General features: G+C 44.2%; 1 protein-coding gene across 2 annotated transcripts in view; it reads left to right on the top strand.

Moving 5' to 3' along the window:
• Positions 1–27,210, top strand: part of ADHFE1 (alcohol dehydrogenase iron containing 1) — a 307,754-nt gene that overhangs the window by 135,476 nt on the left and 145,068 nt on the right. For both annotated transcript variants that reach the window (XM_085605518.1, XM_085605517.1), the window contains 2 exons: positions 8,780–8,976; positions 25,909–25,986. In XM_085605518.1, coding sequence (XP_085461644.1) covers positions 8,780–8,976; positions 25,909–25,986 — 275 coding nt within the window. The remainder of the gene's footprint in view (positions 1–8,779; positions 8,977–25,908; positions 25,987–27,210) is intronic.

Below are 27,210 nucleotides of genomic sequence, written 5' to 3'. Positions count from 1 at the left end.
CTCCCCTCGACGGGCAATCCTATCTACCCTCGATGGTATTGCTTTGTACGTGTTTCCCACTTCTCCGCGTATCGTTTCAGCAACAGAATCAACTTTTCAATCATAAAGCTTTGTGCGCGGCCTTCGGGCCTAACTGCGCTGGGTCAGCTCTCCGTCGATGAATCGGACTCCATTTAAATTCTGTCCTTGGTCCCACGGGAAATATCTGCGCACCTATTCACACAAAGTGTGCAACTTGTGCTTGTCTAATGACCACAAAGAAGAAGACTAAGATTCTTGCATATCATTTCGATCAAAGAAAACTCTTCTTGATCATCGGGCTCGACGTTGAGAGATGCAGCATCAAAGCATCGAAGACATGCCAGACATCTTAGGTGAAGACTCCGGCCAAGAAGACACCGAGGCTTCAGCGGCAGAAGAGAAGGAAGCCTTCTCCAAACAAGACTCGGACTCGGAGCTTGTGATAGACCTGGACGCCGAAGAACTGACGCAGGGACAAGGTGATGTGAGTACTGAAGACCCCTTGCCCCACAAACTACTCCAAAAAAGCACAAGGCTTCAGCACCACCTCTGCCTTCTGGACAAGGTCGGCACCGAGATGATGTTTCTGATGCCCCGCCTCCGGGCCCAGCTCCGAAACAGACAGTTGAGCCTTCCGACTTGGTACTGAGTCGACAAAAGTCCTCCTCGGAACCGAAGCCTTCCGATTCCAAACACAAGTCCGTCTCGGAGCCGAAATCCTCCGTGCCGAAAGCCAAACAGCCGTCGGAGCCGAAACCTTCTACACCGAAAGGCCAGCCTACGCCGGCACCGAAGACGACGGCACTTAAAACTTCAGCGCCGAAACAGAAAGATGCCCCTTCGGATCTGAAACTGGACATTATTCCATTAAAAATGGATCCCATGCAAAAGAAGATGTATATTAACCCTGAGACTGGCCATATTCACACCAAGCCACCTCAGAAACACAAGCTTCCTGATGAGGACACTTCATACAAGATCCCTTTAAAAAGGAAATCTGTTTCTACAAGTCCTTTTCATCCACAATCACCACCACCTCCACCACCCTCTTCTCCACCAGCAAATCCTTTGCAAATTACACCTCAGGATTCTCCTCAATGTCACCATGATGATGATGATGATGCTGACAGATTATACAGTTGATCCCCCAGTAGATAATGATCCAGACCTTCAGCCAGCCAAGCCATCTCCTCCAGATGACAATGCATGCCACCAAGAACTCCTTGCCAGGGCTGCACAATATCATGGGGTGGCACTGCACAAAGAATCACTAGAGGAAGATTTTTTGTTTGAAACTTTAGGATCCACACACAGGTCATCACAAACACTTCCCATGCTTAAATGCATGATGAAACCTGCTGATGAGATTTGTAAGGGCCCAGTGAGACGCATCTTGACTCCTAGGGTTAACAAAAAATATAAGGTCTCACCAACAGACCTAGTATTTATCAAGTGCCAGTTGCCATTAGATTCCCTGGTAGTGTCTAATGCTCATAAGCGGGTGAGTTCCCAAACATCAGGGGATGCTTCTCTGCCAAATAAGTCTAAGTTAATAGATGCTTGTGGCAAGCGCATAGCTGCTCAAGCTGCAAATCGGTGGCGCATTGCGAATGCGCAGGGTCTTTTAGCCAGGTACGACAGGGCACACTGGGATGAAATGGAGCAATTGCTTCAATATCTTCCAGACAAACATAAAGCTAAGGCACAGGACTTAGTAAATGAAGGTAAACTAATTTCTAATTCCTCAGTAAGATGCGCTCTAGATACTGCGTCTAGAGAAATTAATACTAGCATCTTACTCGGGAGACACGCTTGGTTGAGCATTTCTGGGTTTAAGCCAGAGGTCCAACAATCCATCCTTAATACACCTTTTGATAAGGAACATCTTTTTGGTCCTAATGTGGATCAAGCGTTAGAGAAGATGAAAAAGGACACTGAAGTGGCCAAGTCAATGGGAGCGCTCCAGTCGTCGTCCAAAAGAGGCTCCTTTTGTCGCTCCGTTTACAGAGGAGGGTCCAACCCCCCATCCCCAGACCAGAATAACTCAACCTATAAAGGTAACAACCAGTCCTCCCCCTCCAGAGGATTTTTTCGAGGAGGCTATAGATGGAACAACTTCAAGGGTAAGGGTGCCGACAACACACCCCATAGCTCCACTTCCCTGAATAAACAGTGACTTGCTCATGTTTCCCCCTGACTACACCACACCTGTCGGAAGACTTTAACAATTTCTCCCCGTTTGTCAGTCTATAGCAACAGAAAATGTATTTTAATATACAATTTCTTTTCAAGGGTCATAAGTTTAGGTTCAATTCTCAGATTAGCAGGTTCAGCTTAAATTAGAACCTACAACCCTGTGGACCCAGCACATTGGCTCACTGAACCACCAAGAACACAAAGCTGCATAGGAACAATTTGCAAATTCGAAATACCCACAATTTTTTTTCAAGCTAAACTTTTAACCGGTCCCTAATTACTCTTCATTAATACTTTTGTACATTAAGGGTGTCATCAAATCACAGGGGTTGCTCTTTCTCTAGCAACACCCCTCTCAATTTCCTTTTGCGACTTATTGATGGTGATGAGACAAATTAAATTTACTCCTTAACAATTTCACTTCTCAGAATTCTTTCACATATTCACAGTCATTCAATCACACGTTTTTTCCAGTGCTAGCAACATCCAAAACACAATTTACCACACCATAACATGTAAACACACATTTAACCCACAGATCAACACTTAAGACAGAAACAAAAGACAGCCCACAGACTGTACTTAAACCAAACCATTTGTAAATACTAGTTGCAAGTCATATTCACCAGATTTGGCTGGCAGAACACCAAAAAAACGCTCTGCATCTCATCACTTATGAATGTTACTAAGTGCACAGACCAGGATCCTTTTATGTACATATTTAGTTACTCGGGGTACTAGTCACCACTTATTACAAGTATTTTTATTCCATAATGCGCTATACATTATAGAAGAAAGACCATACTTAATATACATATCCCTATTAGGCGTCCCCTCCGGGGGGGGGGGGGGACCAGTTGTGCTTCATCAAGTCTCATTTTGGTACCATTCCAAAAGCACCACATCCTTTGAAGTGTGCTAAAGACAGGCATGCCAAAAATAGTGCAGAATATGCAATATTATAATCAAAGTAGCACTTAAGGTACCTTTAGTACGATGCGCTGTTCAAATCAATTCAGTTAGAGAAAATTCTCCTCATTACCTGCCTATGTGAATTGCAAGTCACATATGTCAAAACAAACCAAGTTGGCCAACACAAAATATACCATACTCAAAGCCACAGTAAGCGTTACTAAACTACCTTACCAATCACAGGCATCAAAACCAACAGCAAGCGCCGCAGACACTTACCAATCACTTGGTGTCCAGATTCATCCTGCCAAGTTCTAAAATCGACCAAATGGTCACTGCACGGTGAATCAACAGAAGAGATCTCAGTCGAGGACCGGTGCCACCTGGATGGTCAGATCAGAAAGAAAGGAAAAGTCGCCGTGGATGCCAAGACTCTGGTCTTATCGGGCAGTGATTACGTCCAGAGCGAGATTCCAATCCTTCGTCGCGACCAATCCTTTGGGCATCCGAGTCACCGATGAGCCCCAAGTTGAGGCGCCAATTGTAGAAAATAGTCTTCAGCTAGGCCTACCAGTGCAAGGGGTTCGCCCTTCTCTGCACAAAGTCCTCAGACTATTAGAAAGAAGTTGGCACAGAAACTGAAATAGAAAATACATAGTTTATTAAACCTCAGGAGGTGGAACCACATTCACCCAGCACCCTGTGGTGCTGAATGAAGGTAGCACACAGAATAGAAGAACCATGGGTCTTTTATACCCACACAGGGGCTCAGAAAAAGGGCGGTGCAAGTATACATGAGAAGAGTTACATACATAGATGGTCATACAGAAATGCACCGTCAACAGTAAAGGGGGAGCTAGCCGTTGCTGACTCTGGTAGAAACAACCTGATAGTTACAGACTAAAAACAGATGCATGGACAGTTAGATATTCCTGCGCATGTGCAGGGTAGCAGAGTCTAAGTATAGCCAGTCCTTTAAACAGAGCACAAGGGAAGACAAAATGGCTGCCAGAAATACAAAATGGATTCCACAAAATGTACAGGATAGCCTCTAAATACCAGATGGATTCTGCTAACGCTAATTTAATCGCAGCCAATTTACGACACAGACAAATGGGTGATTGGAATTATCCATAGGAAAACAGGAAAGAACAGTTCCTCCTAAAGGCCAGGATAGTTAGAATCACTACCAGCCTGCTGTTATTTGGTCACGAAAGGGAGATCTAAATTTCAGATCTTGTTGCCCTCACACACCTGGTAGGGTGTCATGCTTCATTTTCGGGCGCTCCTCGTCCGACCGGCGCTGCAATGTCCGACGGGCCTGGTGGCATCTTTTGCGGAGATCTTTTGATCTGAGAACGCAGTTATATGATGAATGTGAGTGGAAATGTAGAAGTCAGTGATTCCTGATTCGTGTGGGGACTAGAAAAGCTAAAATAGGCCCTGGCCCCCAAATGATTTTAATTGGTTTTGTGTGGGGCTGGGACTAGATAAAACCAGGGAGGCTACTATATTGATTCTAGGTATCAGGGTAGCCTATAGTTGACAAAGGTCAACATGTTTCGTGTCTTCTCTGCTCAAAATCGAGCGACACTTCTTCAGGACCGTGGATAGAACTACAAGTGAAAATACCTCGGATATAATAAACGGGTAAACAGATCTATCACAACTAATAAAGAGTCCCTAATTCAGGGTCTTGGAATATCGACTCCGCCTAAATAGATGGAGACAAAATCATGAGGACAAACAACAAACGTACCATTAACAGCTCATTGAGGGAGACATTATCCAAGTGTAATAAATAGGGGTCAAAACGGCCCCACAAAAGGCAAAAAAAGGTCCCTAATCTCAATTGACAACTAATATATAAAGAGAGATTAATTAAAATCATGAACTAATACATAGAAACCAGACCAGGGAACCCTAGTGATTATAAAAAATATATATATGAAGCAAGATAAGCTCGTATGGGTGTGAATACCTCCAAGGAGGGTGACTCGTTGGTGCTTACCTCAAAATAGAGGGGTAGGAGGCTTTATAGGTGAAGGAGGAGCGACCGGACCACTGGAGCGGTCCCACTGAAATGAAGCAGTATTAAAATAATACAGTGGCGATAACACCATGGTATTGGCATGCTAGTCAAGGGAGTGTAATAACACATGACAAGTAATACAAGCGTGATAAGTGCTGCCCTAGACTAGGAAGGCAGAGAGGAGTGGTATGCGTCTTCATTCAAACAGGGCAAGTGAAAACGGCTGTCAGGTGGCGATGGTTCCCAGTAGGGAGACGTGGTCCGGTGAAGACACTCGTAAGGAGAACGCTTGAGTGAGGGTGCCCAAGGTAGACCGGTGTCTAATCTTTAAATGTAAGGTAGCTGGTGATATCTTACACTAAGGAACCAAAGAAACTTTGCCCCAAAAAAAGATGAAGACGTGATTCACAGTGAACACTCTTAAGGAGAACGTTAGAGTGAGGGTGCCCAAGTGAACCGGTGTCTTATATTTAAAATCACAGGCGGGATCTGGCACTCACACTACGGGACCAGCGAATATTGGGTCCAAAAATTAAGACATAACAAGTGAGGGCTATCGTGGAAGGATCTAGGTTGTAGTTTGGGAGTACGTGAAAAATAACCCGTACCCGATACACAAGTGGCCCTCCCAGGAAAGGCGATCATTGGTGAACGAACAGTCAATTCGAAGTGTCAGTCATACTCACGGGGGTAAAAAGTGCGATCGTATCAAGAGCCCGTGCAGGAGGCATGCTGCGTAAACTTACCAACAGAAGTAGTGGGCATGCCTCATTCGACAAACACGTAATCTCCTCACCTGAATGTTACCGTCAAAGCACACAGGGTCCTGTACTTGAACCCGGAAGCGGGGACGAACTCGTGCGTTGTTTCCTCGTCCGGCCGCCATATTGTCCCAACCAGGAAATGCCTGACTCTAACGTTAACCATATCGAAAGGGTCGGCAAAACAGGTGCCGAAGGTAAAAGGACCGCCAAAACGTAAAGGGGTAGAGAGGTTCTGATCTAACTATATTAGGCTACAAATAACCAAGAAATAAGGAAAAACAAATGGTATAGCTCTACCAGGGTAGCAACTATAAACAATACGATTCCATATTGCAGAGTGATAGTACGTGTCAATGCTCAGGGTCTCGAAAAACTGGATAGGAACCCAAAGAATAGGAGGAACTCACAGAATGGTAGTGAGATGAGCTTTGTGGAGGAGTGGGCCATATTAAGTCTCCCTTGGAATGTATGGAGGGACATACCATATGGTGCATGGTGAATGTCTGAGTGCAGAATGTCAGCAGGGTCAGTGTACGTGTTAAGTCTATACATATATGTATGTATTCTATGTTAGGTTAGTTCTGTCCACGGGATCTCGTCATTGAGACCCCTTTCTTGTGTGGACAAACGAAAAATCCATCTCTGTTCAGTTTCGAATAGTTTTTTACTGGACCATGAGAGATTGCTTTCAATCACAGTCCAGTGTAGTTCATTGGGTCCGTGTGGATGCACAAGGTAGTGTGTACTCATTTTTGTGGTCGACTTTCCACACCGTATATTGCTTCGGTGTTCCATAATCCTTGTTTTTACCGGTCGTGTGGTCATGCCTATGTATCTCAATTTGCACGGGCATGTAATGAGATACACACAGTTGTTTGAGTTACAATTCGTGTGGCTCTTTTATGTCCAGACTTTACCTATTTCAAGGGTAAGTTCTTTTGTAGCCGTCGTGAGTTCACACACTCCACAGTGCCCACATGGGTAATGACCCCGTACTGGATTAGTGTTCCACAGGGTCCCTTGTTTTGTTATCTTCATCGTCTTAGGGCGAGTATGTACCAAAATGTCACGTAGGTTGCTTGTACGCTTGTTGGCAAACCTGGGTGTAGGTAGAGACAGATTTCCTGTGGACAAGATCTTCCAGTTCTTTTTGATAATCTTCTGTATGGTATTGGATTCTGATGTGAAGGTTGTAACACATGTCAGATTTTCTTCCGTCTTATTTTCCTTCGGTTCTAAAATAGATTCTCGGTGATTATTGAGTGCTCTTTTGTTAGATCTTTTTATGATGGAGGTAGGATAGTTCCGTGCTCTAAGGTTGTTGCTCAGAGCAATTGCTTCTTTTTTATAGTCAGTAGTCTTCTCGCAATTCCTACGGAGCCGCAGGAATTGTCCGAAGGGCAAGTTATCCCTCAGGGCTTTTGGGTGATGACTCCCATAAAGAAGTAAGCTATTACGGTCCGTTGGTTTTTTGAAAGTGTGGGTTGACAAACACCCTTCCCGAAGGGTTATAGTAAGGTCACGGAAATGGATCTCTGTAGAGGAGGTGGACCGGGTGAATCTCAGATAAGGGTCCAGGGTGTTGACCCATGAGAAGAATCTATCACAACATGGTTATTGCCTGGAGCTTACCAACAATCCCCCAAACATTCCTCCTCAATCTCACAAATTGTCTCCAGGACACTTACAATTGCTAGAACAAAAGGTCCAATCTCTCTTACTAAAAGGAGCAATAGAGCCGGTTCCAATACAGTACCAGGGCCCAGGGGTTTACTCTCTTTATTTTCTCATTACTAAAAAGGACAGTTCCCTAAGGCCTATTCTGGATCTCAAAGAGTTAAACCTTATATATTGTCAGAACATTTTTGCATGGGGACGCTTCAACAGGTACCTTCATTTTTACAAAGATCAGATTGGCCTCCTTAGGAGGGACTGTACTCCCTAACGGGCCTCTCCGGGTGCGCACTTCTTGATCAGCGCAGACATGGGGCTCATCCTCCTATCTTGGCTAATACACTGCATGGTATCCCATGGCACTTTCCCCAACTGAGCCTCATTTACATTTGGCTTCCCAGGTCGTCCATTGTTTCATCTTTTGCAGTGGTGGTGACTGGTGTTATTGTAATGCTAAAATATGTTGCAAGATTGTTCATGCACTGATACCACTACTGAGCATTATTTTGCTATGTTTTTGTATTGTACTGTTTGTTGAAAACCTATTAAAAAGATTTTAAGGAAAAAAAAAAGGAGACACTGGTGATAAACCCGCACAGTCCATTTACCAGGTGATTACCGTGGGTGAGATATGTAGTGAGACTCACCCACAGCAAAATATATATATATATATATATATATATATATCAAAAATCTGGTAAACAAAAAAGCAAAAAAATCTGGGCGGAATAAATGGGCAGAACTCCTTTAGCAACACATATGAATTGATGGGATTAACAGCTTTAAAAACAGGCGCCATTCCTTACACACAAAAAATGAAAAAGAAATTGAAATGTAGGGAGACTGAAAAGGTGTCGGCTTGCCTGTATTTAATTGGTCTCCTTTTCTTTCTTTTGCTTAATGAATGTAGTTAGTGTATGTGTAAAGAGGTGTACATGGAGTAATTGATGCAATATTCATTATCACACGTATGCTGAGCTTCACTGCAATAATTCTTACATCTTTATACAATTGTACGTTTTTTGGTATTGCGATGAGAAATCAGTGTATTTAATATATTAATGTGATAGCATATCTATTTGAATAACTGCATATGTGTGTGTTTTCATAAACGCAAAATTGGACATGAATGAAATATAAAAAATGCTGAACTGGAATGTTTTTTTCTTTTTCCTCAAAGTTTCATGGATGCAATAGATTTTGCTAAAAAGGGAGAGTTTGATGCCTATGTCGCGGTCGGTGGAGGTTCTGTGATAGACACGTGTAAGGCTGCCAATCTGTATGCCTCCAGCCCAGAGGCTGAATTTCTCGATTATGTTAATGCACCTATTGGGAAAGGAAAACCAGTCTATGTGACCCTCAAACCATTAATTGCAGGTAAAAAAAGGAAAAATATAAATGTCTGTTTCTATGCATGTGAAGTATGAGGAAAACATTTCTGTTACCACATTTCTTTCAAAATAAAGTGGCATATGCTTTTCTTTTTTAGATGATCTAATCTTAACACAAAGGGTCCCTCAGGGATCTCTCCTAGCCATGACCTTATTTACCTTCTCATAAAAACAAAGAACTCCATGTTCTATTATCAAAATGCAGATGATACATAGCTGTATCTAACGTTTTCCTTTTCAAAAGACGTCCCTCACCTTGCCATTACTTTAAACACTGTTCAAGACTAGACGACTACCCAGCACTGAAACCTGAATTCACCTGAAACAAAATGTTTCCGCGATTCTTCCTTCCAGTCATATCCACCAGTGCAGTCCTGGATGGATTCAACCAACATTCTCAGCTGTAAGACTACCCTAGTTGACAGTGCCAAATCCCTAGCAGTCATCCTGTAGAAAATAATAAATCTACAGTCACAAGTCCGTAGCATGACCAAAGTTCGGCCGCTTCTCTCCAGAACGAGATCTCAAAACCCTGGTCCAAGCATTAGTGCTATCAAGAATAGATCACTCTACTTCCCAGAATCCATCTTGCTCCACTGAAAGCAGGTCTACATGCAGCAGCAGAACACTTTGTCTCTAGGGTCAATATGAATGACCACATCTTGCTGGTACTTTTAACCCTTGCTGACTTCCCACTGAAGCAAGTGCTATCTCAAAAATGACCTGCATCCCTCTCAAGGCTTCCCACACCTCCACTACTCAATACCTGGCTGTAAAGCTTCAATCATCTTTTGGGAGTAGACCACCATGGAATGCTGAGGCACTACTCCTACAAACCTCTACGTGTAAAAAGGAACACTGTCTGGCACACTCCTTTTTTGGGAAGTGCTCCCAGAGTCTGTAGTCTGAACCTACGGCGCTACATGGATTGCTGCAATCCGAAACTACTTTTTGTATCTTGTGCACTAGAGCTGTATAACAAGCAAAAACGCACACAAACACTCATCCTAGCCTCTGCTGTCCCATAGGACAGACCACACCTTTTGACTACTGGAGGGTAGTGCTTTGTGATTTGTAACTTTTTGATAAACTAGCTACTAAACAATGTCTGCTATTTTTTTTATAATAGTTTCATATATAGCATGAACTTGACCAGAATCTGGTATCAGAGCACTTTACATAGCACCAGTTGCATTACAGAGCGCTTTACATAGCACCAGTTGCATTACATTGGGACACATTCATTTTTGTTAGGCACAGGGAGATTAAGTGATTTGCCCAGAATCACAGGATGTTCAGCGTCATTGCCAAGACACTCGAACCCAGTTCCCCAGATTAAAGATCGACGGCCCTAGCCATTAGGCCAACTCCTCTCCCTGCTATCCCTTGAGACTATATGGACTTTGTATGTGGATCCAGCTGCAGGCCAACAAAAAGCCTCTTGGAAAGGGCTGCAGAGGGCCCATTGGCATAAACCTCATTTGTCACCATGATGATGAAAAGCATATAATGGAAAGATGTCAAATATTTATTTAATGGCAGGTGACTTGTGATATTGATCTGCATTTCAACCTCATGTAGCTTGCAGCCGCAGTCTATTCTCTGCTGGCAGTTATTCAAGCTGAAGAGAGCAAGGATAAAATGTAAAATATTTATTGGCTTTTTTTCAAGAGTACAACAGTGCACCACTACATTACAGTCTGTGTTATAGAAGTGATAATTAAAAATAAAAACAATTTTCCATGATAAAAATGTGAACATGTTGTGTGTTCTTTACACTATTGGTGTTGTGCATACAGAAATGCAAGGAGTTACCAATAATTGATATCTAACTATAAAACATGAAATTAGTCCTCCACAATAGAAAGAGTGATCTGCAATTTACACCATACACCAAAATGCTGGTAAAGCATTCTATGGACTATTACTATTGATTTAATTCACCTGGCTATTAATAGCAAGCCAGTGAAGCTGCCACGGTAAAGGGGATATATGTGCACCTCCATGTGTGTTCTTAATGAGGTGGGCTGCAGTGTTCTGTACTAGATGTAGCTGGTGCGAATTTATTTAGCTGAGAATAAGTGTCCATCATTTCCATAATCCAGCTTCCATTGGATCATGGAATCCACCTGTCAGAGGTGAAATGTATCCTTTATAAATGGGAGATGAGATCCCAAAGCTGCTGGAAACGGGTCTTGGCTACTTTTCCCACCTGGTTTGCAAAAATAGATTGTTAATATCAGTGCCAAGATTCCAAACAACTTTAGTGGGCACTGGATAAGGAACCTTAACTGAGGACCAGTCCAGATACTACAGTATTGAAGTCTCATCAGAAGTAAGGAGTTCAGGTTTAGAAGCTTTAACTTGAGGAAATATTTTGTAATCCACCATCATTTAATTGATAAGCATTCTCTCAGAGTGGTAGGGTGCCGTGAAGTGATGATTTTCTGTAGCTACACTGAAATTGAGCTGAATATCGTCAGCATGCATATTCAAGTTCACTCCTGCCTGATGCAGGAAAGTGTCCAGTGGAAGCTTTTAAATATTAAATATCGGAGAGGGCAGACTGGATCCCTCTGTAACCCTGTATCTTAAAGTGCTGAGGTTGGCACGAAAAGGGGAAGGTACTACGGATTATCCTTCAGAAAGGAGATTAACCACTTGAGAGGAATTCCTGTGATGCCCATAACTCGAAGTCTAGAGGTCATTATAGAGTGGTCAATGGTGCCCAAAGCCACAGACATAGCCATTAGAACCATGGCCCAGACCACCACCATGATCTACAGTTCTCCTCAGTTCACACAGGGATTTCAATCACTAGTTTGGTTTACCTGCCGGTGCAGAAACTGTCTGGCAGCTGTCCAGGAGGTGGCTGTGGTTTAGGTAAAGAAATAATGAGTTGGTGCGGTAGCTGCTCATGTTCCGGGGGTTTTATGAAGGGTTGCTTTAACAGCCTCTTTGCCATTGCCTATTTCTAAGATTGGAGTACTACACCATTACAAAGGAGCTATTTAAACAGTTGTGAAATGTTTGGTAAGAGGCTTCTGAGGGAATTCAGGCAATTTTCTGGAGCGGCAGTTCCAGGTAACCGGAAGGATGGATATTTTACATCAATGCTAATAGCATATTTGGAGTGGCTTTATCATACTGCTCAAAAGAAGCAGTTACTCTAGGGGAGGAATTTTCATTATTAAGAAAATTAGATTTTTGAATAATACTCTGCTCAATGTCATTTTGGTTCTTAGCAAGCTTTCCTTCAAAGCATGATGCTTACTTTTTACATAGATCCATTGAGGGAATGGTGGGGAATGTAAAGGCATGGGAGATGCAGTAGTTCCTCTATAATTTAGTAAAAATGTCTTGGACAGACTGAGCGATTTTGTGACTCAGTTCAAGAAATATTTCTCCTTCTCTGTTTTGATTATATCAGTATAGATTTTACAATGCTTGATATATGCCGTTTTTGTTTCTGTTTGATTTGGTGTGATAGTAGTTTGGATTTAGTCATTGTAGTAAAAGCCAAGGAGTATGTTTTGTTGGCTTTTTTTGCAATAGGTTCAGCCTGATGAATGACATTGTCAAGAACCCTGGTTACATCAACAATAAGGTTAATAACCAGTGCTTCTGGTTCATCCGTGTTAGACAATTTTTTTTAATTTTCTGACAAATAAGAGGCTAAAGTATCTGGTGGACATCTTTCCATTTCCTATGGGCCGCTGGATTATCATCTGTAGTGGTGTCAGGAGGCCCATCAATGGGTAACCTAGATGGGACGGCTAAGTGATCACTCCATAGCAACTTGATAAGGTCATCAACAATAAGGGATCTGTTTCATTTCAACAAAGGGTCTAGCAGGTGATTAGCCTCATGAGTGGGACTGGCGTTAATTAGATGGAGATACAGCCTATGACATTTTTCGGGCAATAACTGCCACCTTGCCTCCCTGCTTAATTGGCTGACATGATCTAAAGATGTTGCAGTAGTTTCAAACTCATTCTCCAATAATTGGGTGGTGATGTTCAGAGAGGGGACATACTCAACAAGTCCAAGTTTTGTTTTTCAAAAAGGTCCAAAATTTGGTGGTGGTGAGCAACAGCTGAGCGGACATTGCAAGAGATAATCTTTAAGTGTCCTTGCTTATTAACCATGTGGAATGCATAAGAAGAGATGGAAAGGAGATGTCTAGCCAAGAGTACATTATTATTCTTTAGCCTGCTAATTGTGGAGGCTCCCAGCTCGTTCTATGGGGGAGGGGGAGATAGGGAAACACTGTCAAGAGTTTACTTTAGCTGTATTACATACACGTTTTGAAAGCTGTTGCTCACATTACATTTAAGCTTGCTGAGCAAGGCCAGGCCTAGATCAGTGCTGAGCGGCTAGCTATGGACATCATTAAGGGGTCACAGCTGTGACCCCTGGCTTGCCCCTTGCAAACCCTGGCATCAAAAGTTCAGTTCATCTGGGACAACACGTGCAAAACAGAGTTTCAATTTATCAAACAGTGTCTGGAAAATGCACCACAACTCACATCATTTGTATCAGGCAGAGCAATGATTATTGTACTAATCAATAGGAGGGAGGAAGAAGCAGTGTTCCATTCAGCTTCCAAACAATACTGGTTATCAATCAATAAAGGGGGAGGGGGAGAATGAACCAAAACAGTCTCAATGCCAGAGTCTCAGGGATAATTTCTTTGGAGACCCTCAACCACACGATCACACTCTGCGGTGTATGTAATCACCGCTTAGTGTGGTTTGGTGGATAGCATCATCATTGGGTCTATCACTCGAGTGTCCCGCTCTCCAAATGACTCCGTAACATCCACCAGGAGGGAGACTGTGGATATCCACAGTGGTAAGTGAATTGCAATTATTTCCTTTCTTGCAGGTAAAAGTTTATTCGGGGAAAAAGAAATATGGGGAAAAGTCTAAAAACAAGGATGGTGTTGAGTAGACAAGTCACTGATCATAGACACCTGGTGATCGGGTCAACATTTGAGTCATTAGGAGGAAGAAAACCCAATTCTCAACTTGTTCCCTTATGGATGAAATGGGGTAAATGATGGACAGACGTAAACACCACACAACCCTGGAGTCAATGAGAAATGATACACCAGGAGGACAGAAAAGAAAGATATAACCACTACAAACACACCAAAATGTCCAATGTTGTGGTCAGAGATTGGAGAAAGATTAAATCTCCGAGTGGGAGTGTCAAAGACTCTAAGTTTTCAAAACCATAAAAGTAATCAAAATGTTTCACAATGCCACAAAAGACTGATGATGGTAGAATATGGAATATGGGGAAGGTGACGAAACTGAGTCACCCTATTTTCAGAAAGGATGCCAACCATCAGCTGGTAGGGTGAGACTCAAGCGATGACAATCCTCCTGGCAGAGGCAATGGGTTATTGCATAACTGCTCACAAAAATCATCCCAATGGGAGTTTCCCTTGTAGAGTACGGAACCGTCCCATCAGAACACCAAAATACTTGAAAGACTATGTCTGGGGTTAATTAAAAGGGAGCTTTCATTTTGTGAGTTAGATCCTGTAAAACGTATCTTATACATATGTTCACAAGACAATGTCTGGTATTATAAGAAGTATTATCATTTGTACATTTTATCCTACAAGTAGTATCTTATACAAAATTGTATTCACCTGTTTGTATCTTATTATGCCACCATCAGTGCTTATCCTCAGGACTGCCCCTCATCTCGTTCAATCGTGTCAATGTGGGCCATCCCCTTCCCTCTCCCTTTAACCCTTGCATCTTGTCTGTGATGAAAGGGGGATGTGTGGTATCTTCCATAGTGGTACCTCCCATTGCCTATGCACCCCCATCTGTTCCCTGGGACAATAGAACGTTCTAACATAACAATCCAACTGTGGCGAGAGTGTTACCCTCAGTGAAGAGCTGTACCTGTGCAGTGGCTGGGGTGTTACCAATACACCTCTGTTCAAGCACATCGTCCTCCTGCTCATTCATTCAACTTTTTTACAAAGAGGTGCACAGTTGTCACACTTTTAATTAGGCAAAAGTAAAAGTGCTTGTGCTTACAGCTGAGTGGGTCCACAGTGTGTTTGAGATGAAGTGAAGGAGATGCGAGGAAGGGCTTCCATGAGATGTAGAGAGAAATCGAGAACCAGAATTGCACCCAAATACACCATTTTAAAAAGGATTCTAGGAGGAAGAACCCCCAAATCCCCTTATAATAGTTAGGCTTGTTCACTAAGCTCATGCCTACAAATTCATTCTTTACCATTACGCCCAGCACTTTAAAATGTCACCAGCCACCACTGAAAACAGCTTCTGTGAAGGTGTCTGTTGAGACTAAATTGGGTAAGATTTTTCAAAAGCGACTGGTAGACTTCATGTGGCAAAGTGCAATTTACTGAAAGTGCGGACACAGCCGCTTCAGCTTTATAGAGTTGAGCTGGGGCCTAAAAGAAACTAGACTGCCAATGGCGGCGTCCAAGAAAGCCCAAGGTGGCTGCCAGACGCAAAACCTATTAGGCTAAAAATACAGGGCAAAAACACTTGTTTGGACGTAGAAAACACAATTCACAATGTCCGCTCGTAAACAATTAACGGTAGCTTCACCATTCATAAGCACTGTAAACAATAGATGTTACTTTGAACTATTTTAGGTGCTCAGTTTCCCGACCTCCGAAGGATGGCCTTTTAGAATATGAACTCTTGACCTCCAGAAGACAATGCATTTTATCAGGGGCGCATGTTAAGTCTCTGATTCCTCACGCTGGCTTTATCTTTCTTTATTATAATTAGCTGTGACCTTATTTTTTCCAACAAAGTAGACAACCCTATAATTGGCGCTATGATGTTAAACCATTTTGAAGCACACTGTGAGATGCCCAAACCAGTCATGTTCTTCAGAGAAGAATGCTGCGTCTTCCACCGATGTGCTGGCCAATGATTAGAAATGATCTGGTGCAGTAAAGGAAATGGGAGTTTGCAGGCACAGCTCTCTGTATCGGCATGCACAATTAACGGAATTGGGTCTCCCTGACCTTGCGATGGTGAGGAGTATCTACTGACCTTGCACTGGTGAGGAATATCTACTGACCTTGCACTGGTAAGGAGTCTCTACTGACCTTGCGCTGGTGAGGAGTCTCTGCTGACCTTGCACTAGTGAGTCTCTACTGACCTTGCGCTGGTGAGGAATCTCTGCTGACCTTGCACTGGTGAGGAGTCTCTACTGACCTTGCACTGGTAAGGAGTCTCTACTGACCTTGCACTGGTGAGGAGTCTCTACTGACCTTGCACTGGTGAGGAGTCTCTACTGACCTTGCACTGGTGAGGAGTCTCTACTGACCTTGCACTGGTGAGGAGTCTCTACTGACCTTGCGCTGGTGAGGAGTCTCTACTGACCTTGCGTTGGCGAGGAGTCTCTACTGACCTTGCGCTGGTGAGGAGTCTCTACTGACCTTGCACTGGTGAGGAGTCTCTACTGACCTTGCACTGGTGAGGAGTCTCTACTGACCTTGCGCTGGTGAGGAGTCTCTACTGACCTTGCGCTGGTGAGGAGTCTCTACTGACCTTGCAGTGGTGAGGAGTCTCTACTGACCTTGCACTGGTGAGGAGAATCTAGACGCTACTCGTCTTTGTACAGTGAAGGTAGTCCTCCACTGGCCTTGTGCTAGAGTGCATGCTCACAGAGTAACATTGAGCTTATGAGACCTTGTTTACAGCTGCGTCTCCTAAATGCTCATACAAAGAATTGGTCTTAATGAGCAGTGCTTCTTTGAATTGCATCCTCAGCGCGGTCAACTCTATGTAGCAAGTGATGGTTGTTCTGCCCCGACTGGGCAGCTGCTCGGGTATGTGCATTCAGTACATACACAAGGCACACTCCTGGCCTCCACTTTGTCAGCTGCGCCGCTTCTGTCCAGCTTGACCACGGCCGACAGCCCATGAACCGATGTCACTCGCTGCCATGTTCCGCACGGTCTTTCAGCAGAAACTTATCATACTGGACGGGGTCAACCTGTCTAGCATGACAAAAGGGCAGCAGGAGAGGGTTTCTGGCCTTGGGCAGAAATCAGTAAATGAATAATTAATGAATTATTAAAGTTATTGTTCAGTTAATTTAAATGTACACTTAAAACAGCTAAAACACTCTCCTTGTTAAAACCGCACTTTAATCCAGCCTTCCTAGTATTTTTTAACTCCTCTAACCCCAAGGCCCTGCCTTCATCTATGGCAGGTTCTGTAAGTTATTTCACGTTCTTGATACATCAAGAGGTAGATATGAGATGTATGGGGAGGTAGAGGGTCACCAGAAACAATAGAAATACCGCTGAATGCAAGATCTTGTAAACCAGCAAAGCTAAAGTGCTTAATGCAGTAGGAAATAAGTTACAATACAGGGCTAAAGTAAGATGGGGAAGGTACACAACGAAGCATGGTCAACATCCATTATGACAATAAACGCACCACAAAACAAGGCTGTCCTTGTATTTTAAACTCCTCAGTCCCACAGGCCCTGCCTCCATCTACGGCAGATTCCATAGGTTATTTCGTGTTGTTGAAACATCAAAAGGTAGGTGTGGGATGTCTGTGGAGGCAGAAGATGGTCGAAAGAAACAATACAAAAACGGAGTTATGACCATTGTGACCAAGAGCTCATAGACCTACAGTGGTTAATTAAGGCGCAATACAGAGTCATCGTCAATGACCATTATAATTATGATCTCAAAGACCCACCATAGTACAGTCCTTGGTGCATTCGCCGGCGCGTTATTGTGCTAGGCTTAATTGAGCATGGTGCGCCCTCGGGCATTGCCAATAACAATTGCATCCATGCTCTTAAAGACTTACTAAGTGGTGGTGCTGTGTGCTTTGGCAGATTTGCAATATGGTAAAATAGAATAGAGAAACAGAAATGCAAGGTCTTTGACGATGATGGTTGTAACCATGATCTTAGTGACTCACTAACTTAAAGTGCTTAGTGCTTTAGCGAAAGTGTTGGAGTGCTAGACTGGCATGAACAGTGATCACTCAAGGAGCGTTGTAGATAATTGCATCCAAGGTCTTAAGGTTCGCTGTGAAAGTGCCTCATACTTTAGCAAGTTAGAGTGTTAAGATGGTCAAGGGGGCAAAGTGCAGTTCGAGAGCAGAGTCAATGTCAGCCACGAGCTTGGAGGCAACTTGGTGCATTAACAAGATACTTAGCCAGTTTGCTTTCTGCCAGCGACCTATATTTTTAAAAAATCCAACAGAGCGCAAGTTTGTCTCCTTGGAGGCAGATTATTACTGCCTATAGGCACATGCAAATTCCTTTCCTTATAAAGTGGGATGTCAAAAGACCTTTTCTCTCAGTCATCAGTGCATGGCATGTGCAGACAATGTGGTGATGTCTTCGTTTGCGTGTTTACACAGCCGGCATGAAGTCACAGTGGTTTGCCTCACCCAAGGAGGGGAGTTACACAAGGTATTATAACCACCTAAGTGGTAACTTGGCAGCTTCAGCTTTGCTCTCAACCCAAAAAGTTCTCTGAGGTACGACTGTGGCTTCATGAGACCATATGTGCCAATTGTCATCCAAGCATGTGATCTTTTAGACAGTGTGGCTTTATCAGTAAGGGAAGAGAGCTTCTTGACTGCTGAATTAATTGCTCTGTAATTTGTAACAGGTTTTCAAGTAGGTGCCATAGCTGGATAGGTTCTGCCTCGTTATCCCAAATTCTAGTCTTATTCGGTCTGGAGAGGTGTCGTGGGAGCCTGAACACCTGCCGATAAGTGCCAATAGTAGCACTGTCAATTCATTTATCTGCTATCTCCCTAAGCGCTCTTGCTCCGTCTGCTACTGAGGGAGCAAATTTTGCAGAAATAACTTGTAATAATGGGTGATGAGCCAGACTTTTAGTGTGTTCCTTAAAGAGTAAAAGGGAGACATTATGGTGTTACTTTTCCTTACTATTGAGCAACAATGTGCTTCAAATGAGCCTCATGAGTCAAAGATTACCCCCAGATACTTGTATTCTCTCACTGAATTCAAGGTTGGGTTTTCCAGATTGAACGCAGGGGCTGTGCCTTATCTTGCACTGATTAATATTGTTTTGGTTTTCTTGAGCTTTACATTAAGCACATGATCTGTCACATAAGTTGCTGTGGAGTTTATTAGCCTTTGCAGGCCGACCTTGGTATGACTTATCAGTACTAGGTCATCGGCGTAAAACATGTGGGAAGCATTGAAACCGTAAAGTGTTGGAGTATGAGAGTTTACTTCATTAAGTTTTGTTGACAGAGCTGCCAAGTACAAATTAAACAAGAACGGAACTAGGAGACTTCCTTCTTTTAGGCTGTTGTTCGTTTATAGTCTTACCTATGTTCAAGTGTTTGTATATAATAGTTGGATTGCTTTGAGGAGTGTTGGAGAGATTCCCCAATTCAGAAGTTTGGACCAGAGAATGTTGCACTGTACTGCGTCAAAAGCAGAGCAAACGTCTCCATCTTGGCTGAGTCCCATGTTGTTTTTTGTATAGGAGTCTCAGATTGGGTATGGCGAACCTCCATAATGTGGAACTTGGGCTGAATCAAAGTAGCCTGAGTGTGTGTTTTAATTTCTCTTTAGCTACGGCAAGTAGGGCTGTTGGTAGCCTGGATAAGGATTTGGTTTTCCTGATGGACTTTCATTATCACTCAAAAGGAGGATCAGAAGATGACCCCATTGCTACAGTGGGTCTGGGGATGTATTGATTATTTTTTCCCATTGGACCCTTGCTTTAAGTTCGACATGAGCAATAGATCTTGTTGACCATATTAACTGTCTGTAGTTGACAGTGGAGCTTGTTCCCATATCCTGGCATGTTTGTTTGTGAAGCCGGCAGCGTAGATTAATCAGGTTCCTTTGAGGTTGGTGGTTACTTTCCAGTCTGGTTCCTATCTCAAAAATATTAACCCTTTGAAATAGTGGGAAGGACACAAGGGTATAGTCAAAGATCGAGTTGGCCGTTTCCGAATGAAAAGTGGATTTGCAGTGACATCTGACTTGATGCTCCCGTTTAATGATCTCGACCTCGGGTTCTCCAAATTATGCACAAGAACCTGACCTCCAACCTTCCTCCTTTGTGACCATGGGTGAAGCGGAGCCATTTGCCAAATCTGGTTTTGGATGTCTAGCAATTGCTCATTCTCACTTTTGTGGAGCAGATTTGTGTTAGTCGCCTGTCAAGATGATAAGTGGGATCGGATTGGTTGTCATATGATCGGTTATAAATGGCAGTAGTTTTTTGGGTGGAGTTTTATATAGCGCAAACTCGACCCAAAGGTATCCGAGCGCTTTATGTGAGCACCTGTTGCCTTCCAGATGGACACATTCATTTTTATTAGGCACGGGGAGATTAAGTGGTTTGCCCAGAATCGCAGGATGTTGAGCGCCCCAATCAAGACTTAAACCCAGTTCCCCAGCTTTGAGATCAACCGCTCTAGCTATTCCTCCTTCTTTGCAGGTGTGGGATGTATGTAGACATTTAGTATCAGCAGGGTGGGATTGTTGTTGTCGAAGAGTTCTGATAGTTTCACAGCTTGGATGTTGCGATGGGCCATTTTTAGATCTTCTATTTTGGTGTTCATGTCAGCCGCAGCATAGATGGATAGGTCCCCAACAGGTCATCTTAGCAAGTGAGTTTTTACCACATGTTTCTCGGATCCTAGGAATGCCGTTATATCCAGAGGTACCAATGTCCAAGTTTCTTGCAGTATTTCCAGATGGAAGGACTTAGTATAAGAAAAGAGTAAGTCATCAATTTTTCATTCCTGGCTCTCAATGTTCCATGAACAAATTGCTAGAATTTTCCTCAAAGGCGTGTCTGGTGAAGGTTTTTCTTGTCAAATGTTTTCACAGCTATTTGTATTTGACTGTAGCATACTCGGGAGCCATGCTCAATCCTTTGGAACTTGACTAAGCGACCATTTCACGTCATCATTACTGCCACTGATGTTAGCCTTGGACTTGCTGATGAGATTGATTGACTCCTTGCCCCTCTCAGGACTGACGCAGTTTGAGGCTGACCGTGGAGTGGAGCCAAAGCTTCTTGTGATCTCTTTATTCTAGGTGAAGTTGTGAGAGAGCGCCTTCGTTTGGGTGACTAGGCATTAGGATTTGACGATATGAAGCTTCCTGGTCCCGTGAAAATTAAATGCCCCATTTCCCAAAAAGTCTGTTTCCCCTTTCAGACCTGCTCGGTAAGGATTGATTTACCTAGGTGATTATGGTGGATTCTTCTGTGTTGGGTGTAGTGCTGCAACAGAAAGCGATGTTGTAAATGTCTGCTGTTTTGATGTGCCATAAAAAAAAATTGGGGGGAGCATACAGAGCATTGTGCCTCTGTTAATTATATCAAACTGACCACTTGATTTATATAATGGAGTGAAAGTTAATTTGCATAGCTGCTATAGTATTTTGCGGTCCCTTAATTTTATTTTTTTGCCAGGTGGCATTCTATCCTCTAAGATGGGTAGAAATGTAATAGTTACCAGAGGGTCAGATCTGATGGTAGCTGAGGACTCTGTCACACTCTTCAGGGAACATGGAGAGCCCGTTGGCGACGAATTAATCTGCTGTCTTTCTCTATTGATTGCTTGACACAGATACTTAATCCTGCATTCTTCCTTTTGAAATGGCCATTGGCCTCCTTGAGAGGATTGAGGACCTGGCAGGATTACTTCACATGCCAAAGGGCTTAATCACTCATCTAGACTCTCTATGCTAGCTGGCTCGGTCAAAGGCTCTTGAGCTACCTGCTTTACTGGATGGTTAGTTCTTGAAGTTGAAGGTTTCTTTTGCCCAAGAGTGGCTTTGATCGTGTCCATCTTGCTGTCATCTATTGTGTCAGGAATAGTTCTGCCAGACAATATCCCTTCTAGGTCTCATACAACTCCTTCTGCTGGTGAGTCTTTGTCTGTAGCTTTGTTCTTAGAGGCTGGTCTGAAGATAGAATATATTCGTTCATGCTGTACAGTTGACACTCCTTTTGTAGGCTGTTTATTGTGAGCCTTACGAAGTTTCTTTTTTTGGTTGGAAGCGCTATTCCAATAGGTTGTAGAGTAGATGACACAGCACTGAGTGAATCCGTCCTGGGGATACCTGAGCAATTGCACTACTCTGATAGCGAGCATTTTTTTAGGCCTCCTGATGCTGCTTTCCATTGGAGGAACTGCTCCGAACATTTTGAGCAGCAGTTTCATGAGTTACCAAGAGTCCTGGGTTTCACTGGAGCTTTATTTCTGTACACACTGAGGCTAAGGTGGCAGATAAGCATACAAGTTTGTCTAGCACCGGACCACATGCACATGCTAAGACAGGTTGGCCTGCATCAGACTGCGCCTGCGTTGTATCAGCGAGTTTAGACCGCCTATTTTAGAGTCAATTGCTGTGACATAGATAGCCATGGTGTTAAGAATGTCCACCCATAGATCAAGCTTATTTGACTGGTAGGTTACTGCATTAGCAACTGATTCAAATAAGTGTAACAGAGCACACCAAGTGTCCCTTTGCCCTTCCTTATGTCGTGTTGACGAGCTGTGGCAGTCATCTAGGCTGATTCTTCACTGGTCCGGAATGAAGAGAGGTGAAACCTGAGGGACCGTTGCGTCCGATAGAGCCGGGCTCTTTTCCTGTAATAGGTTTAGTTTCCAATGACAGAGTTAGTGATCTTTCAAGAACAGAAGACCCACGCCTTTTCTGACTAGAAGGTATTGTTATTTTGTTGGTAGGCTGGTCTAAGATCCAAGAAGGTTTCACAGGAGAGATTCTGTTCCACTCTTCACTATCCTGGTATTCTGGAGGGGAGGTTGTGAGCTCTGGTACTGGTGCTGTTTGTGTTAGGACATGGTGCAATTCAGCAGTGACTAGGTGACCCTTCCTTTCTTCTGTCTGCTTGACTTAAACTGACATGTCGTAAGGTCTTTTTGTGGTAGAAAAGCAGAATGGAGATCTTTCCATTGTGTTTGCTGCAAGTGCCCACGTTGCACCCGACCCTGTTGTTTCCATTGCAGTCAGCCACTATGGAGTTGTCTAAAGCCAGAGCTGGTCTCTTATCTCTTGCTTCCATACTTTATATGGCACATTCTTCCCATTTGAAGGGAGCTTATTCTTGTGCACTGTTGATTTCTGTATCCTTAGGTCGTCATCCAGTTGATGAACAACTATGGGAGGGAATGAGGCTGTATGAGTGATTGTAGGCCTCTTGATTCCCTGTTGTGTGAGAATAGTGCGTCCATTGGATTTTAAAGAAATTAAATGTAAACAGGGAGCTTGGCGGTTGTTCTGGCAAATTCAGCTGGTATTGGGGATAAAGTGGGCTGTCGCCCCGCTGAGGCTGGGGCTGATGTGCCATTGTAGATGTGGTCTTAAGAATGCCAATTTTGTTGGCGCGGTAAGACATCTCTGCTTGTGCCTCATCTTTGTCGGAGTGACCCTTGTCCTCCCTGATCTTATGCCCTCCAGACCAGTGGACCTTGTAACTCTTTGATTGCTCCACCAAATCCTTCCCTTCACTGGAAAAAGTATTTAATTGTTGGCTACAGAGTAGTGGTTAGACAGGTTTAGACTGGGATCGATGGTTAGTGGCGCTGGTGCTGCGTGTGCGGACTAATCTTGATAGCCTAAGGTTGTGTCAAGCCTTCAATAGTTCTTCAACTATTGACACTGGCCCACCCCTGGGGATCTCCTGAGGGTCTCGGCAGGGTTGGGTGAACAGCAAGAACTCAGACAGGGCAGGGGAGCACACAGCAAGGAGCTTGCCGCCCCCACTTGCCGCTGGCTCAACCCTCAGAGGGGAGCACTACGCACCCCCCACACTCCTATCCTAGACTTCACCCGGGCTGCGCTGGAGGCGGTAACAAATTCCCCACCCCTCCAATTCAGCGGTCTCTGGAGGCAATCCCCTGGTGCCCCCGTGCCCCATTGAGGGATGTGCCTCTCACCTTAGTCTTATTTTACAGAGCAGGCGGGGGAAATCTCGAGCTGCTCCTTGCCTGCAGGCTGCTGCGTTCTAAATGCTTAAGATGCCCTTCAAGTGCCCTGAGGTCATCGTCTGCTGCCTCGCTGTCGCTGTTGGGCCTGTGCACCTGGGGCCAAGCTGCCAAAACCCCTTTGCCATAGGTGTGCGAGAACGAGGTGAGGGGGCAGGCAGGGGAGAAGGGCCAGCTGGCCGCCTGGTAGGGCCCACTGCAGCCCTCAGTAGACGGGCAAATGTGGCCTTCGAGAACTGTGCCGCCAACAAGTGCCAACAACTTCGGCAGCAGGCAACATAGTCCAAGGCATAGTGCAAGGGCAGCAAACGGGCGAACCCGGCCTCTGTGCATGTTGAGTGGGCCGTCGACAACTGCAGCTGTGGGCGGAATGTCTTCGTCTCCGTGTAGCGTAGTGTCCCTCGTCAGAGAGAAGCCTTGGGCAGGAAGGGCCCTTGTCTAATTTACTGCTCTAACATGTTAGACAGCCAGGTTAGAGCAGTAAATTTACATTTAGAAACAAAAGATAAGAGAAGGTGCCCAAAGCACGAACAGCAAAGTAGGGACCCAGCACTATTTTCCAGCTGCCAGTAATGAAAACGATAATAATAAACACATTGAATGAAGATGCAAAGCAGGAGTAGGGAGGTTAAAGAGCTAGCGGTTTCGGCGGAGCGGGGTAGGTCTACAAACCACCCTTGGGCGACAGAACTGCTAACACGCCACCCCAAGAGGCTCGCCAAGTACCGACTGGAGCGGCACTTTCCAATACGTTAGGCCATTCCATAACGGAAGTGTCTAGTTTTTCCGACACTTACCTAGGGTAGTTTTTATCCAGATATCACTGTAAATAACTAGCCACACACCCTCACAATCTTGTAGATAGTTTATTTCACCGGTCCTGATGAATTGCCGCTGGATCCCCCTGACCTTGTAGGCATGAAACATGTTGACCACCTGAGCAGAGTAGAGTAGTCCCTGACCCATTTAGTCAAGACCACCGCCTCTCATTTCATTTTTAATAGGGTGGTTTACTGACCGAATAAAATCCAATATTCAGACTAACCAACCCCGTTTTAATACACACTCACTAACATCTACACCTACCTGGCCCTCACTTGCACTCACCTTCGGCAAGGAACAAAAGATCTCCGCCAAAGAGCCCCATCCTTGGGTGCCCGTCGGGAATTGCAGCGCCGACCCGACGAGGAGCAAAACCCAGATGATGAAGCATGACACCTAGCTTGCTGGGTGTGTGAGGGTTTTAGTTCCACCAATGTGGGTTCCCCCACCCTACACAAGCTAGTACCCCTTCAGGCTTACTAGACATTGCTCCCCACTTTGTCTTATTTCCAAGGATGAGTGTACTCTGCACACTCTTATACAAATAGAGGAACTGTATACCCTTTCTGTCTAAAGAGTGAGTGACCCAGCAGCACTTTGCAGCTGTTGAGCCTTTGTAAAAAAATTAACAAGAAATTAAAAAATATGATAATAAACGGATGGCGGTAGGAGTGAAGAGTATGCAGGTGAGAGGAGGAAAAGAGGGAGAAAGCAAAGAAACAAATGCGCTTGGAGTGCTGAAAGCAAAACCATAAATGAGTCCCTCAAGCATTTAGTGGAAGGATACAACAAATCCAGTAATAACACTGTGAAACTGAAATGCTTCTGGGCGTGACAAACAAAGAAATAGGAATGAAAGCCATCGAATCAAGTGGAGACTACTGAGACATACAGCAAAGCCATCCAGCCATGAGCAATGGACAAACCCAAAGCTTGCTCTGTGTGTTGGAAACAATAGGTGAGACCAACAGACAGATAAAACTGTCTGTAGCCGAGACCGGAAAACGTTGGTGTGAAGCACTGCAAATACGTTGTTCTTATTGTTATCTAATGTTATTGCATTACACTAAAAGCATAAGCCATTTCTCTTGCAGTTCCCACTACAGCTGGAACCGGAAGCGAAACTACAGGGATTGCAGTATTTGATTACGAAAAACTGAAAGCAAAAACTGGTAAGTGTTTTCATGTTTACAGTAGGCACCAATACTGTGCTCCTAAATTAGTATATGGAGTTTCAATATGAAGAGCAAAATAATTTTATTCTTACACTGTGTTATCCTCATGTGCATTTGGTGTAATATGTGAGCTACGTCTACACTGAGCCGACATAAATGACAGTTGCTGGAACTATGGGTGCAGGAGGTGCAGCTGCAGCTCCCCCAGAATAACCAGCTCTGCTGGTGGGTGTTGCCAGTTTTGTTGTCCTTGCCCTGCAAAACCCTGGTGGGACTCTCAGTCCCAGGGCACAACTACTACCAAATCCACTGTAACTGACTAGGGGAGGGGGGGGGGGTGGGGGGGTAGGGTTATTGTGGCTATTGCGTATATAGCACTGCCTCCCCCTCGTGGCATGGAGTGCACGTGGGTGAAGCCCAGGCGGAGGGCGGGCCTGTCCGAGACCGGAAGGGGCTGGGCAACCCCCCTAAGGCCTATATTCTGGCTATCCAAAGGTACTGTGTGTGACCCTTAATATATCTGCTAACCAAGCCGGATAAGGGCCAGTTCATTGGACATTTTGCCCCTCTAGTCTGACTTTCTAATCTTGGAAATTACTGTTTTATGTGTTTTGTTTTTAAGCTCTGGGTTAGCACCGTTTTATGTAGAGTCATTGTTACATTGGAGCTTAGTAATGGGCAAGAGAAAGGCTGTTGAGGGAGGGACTGGCACGGACGCAGGGGGAACTGCGTGCTCGAACAAATAGATAGCCTTCTCATTGAATGTGAGGAGATTCTAGTTCCGCCAGTGGTTGACCCGTCCTTAAGTACCAGGTGCTCTCCATTAAGCACAGGCTCCACCAAGCAAAAAAGAATCCCAAAGATGTTTAAGAAACCTCATACTCGGGCTAAAGCTATTAGGTACTCCCTCGCCAGTTAGTCCTAAAGTCGTAAGGCCTGCTGTTTCGTCGTTACTCTGCCCTCCTGATTTGGCCGTCACATGAAGTAATCTGTTTTTATCACTTCAAAGTACAGGCAATGATTCTCCGAACACTAAGTGGGTGGCCGAGGGTTTTTTCCCACCACTGGCAGTCAGGTCTTCGCCTTCCTCACTCGATGCACATGAGTATTATTGTGGTTTGAGGGCGGAAATTGATTTAGCATTGACATCTAAAATGTCTATGCAAAAGGAACTAGGGGGGGCAAGCCTTCAGACGGTTTGCAAAAACGCAAGGAGGTTTT

Source organism: Triturus cristatus, chromosome 5_1 (genome assembly GCF_964204655.1).
Source record: "Triturus cristatus chromosome 5_1, aTriCri1.1, whole genome shotgun sequence".
Classification (NCBI taxonomy): domain Eukaryota; kingdom Metazoa; phylum Chordata; class Amphibia; order Caudata; family Salamandridae; genus Triturus; species Triturus cristatus.
This window is presented reverse-complemented; position numbering and strand designations above follow the sequence as displayed.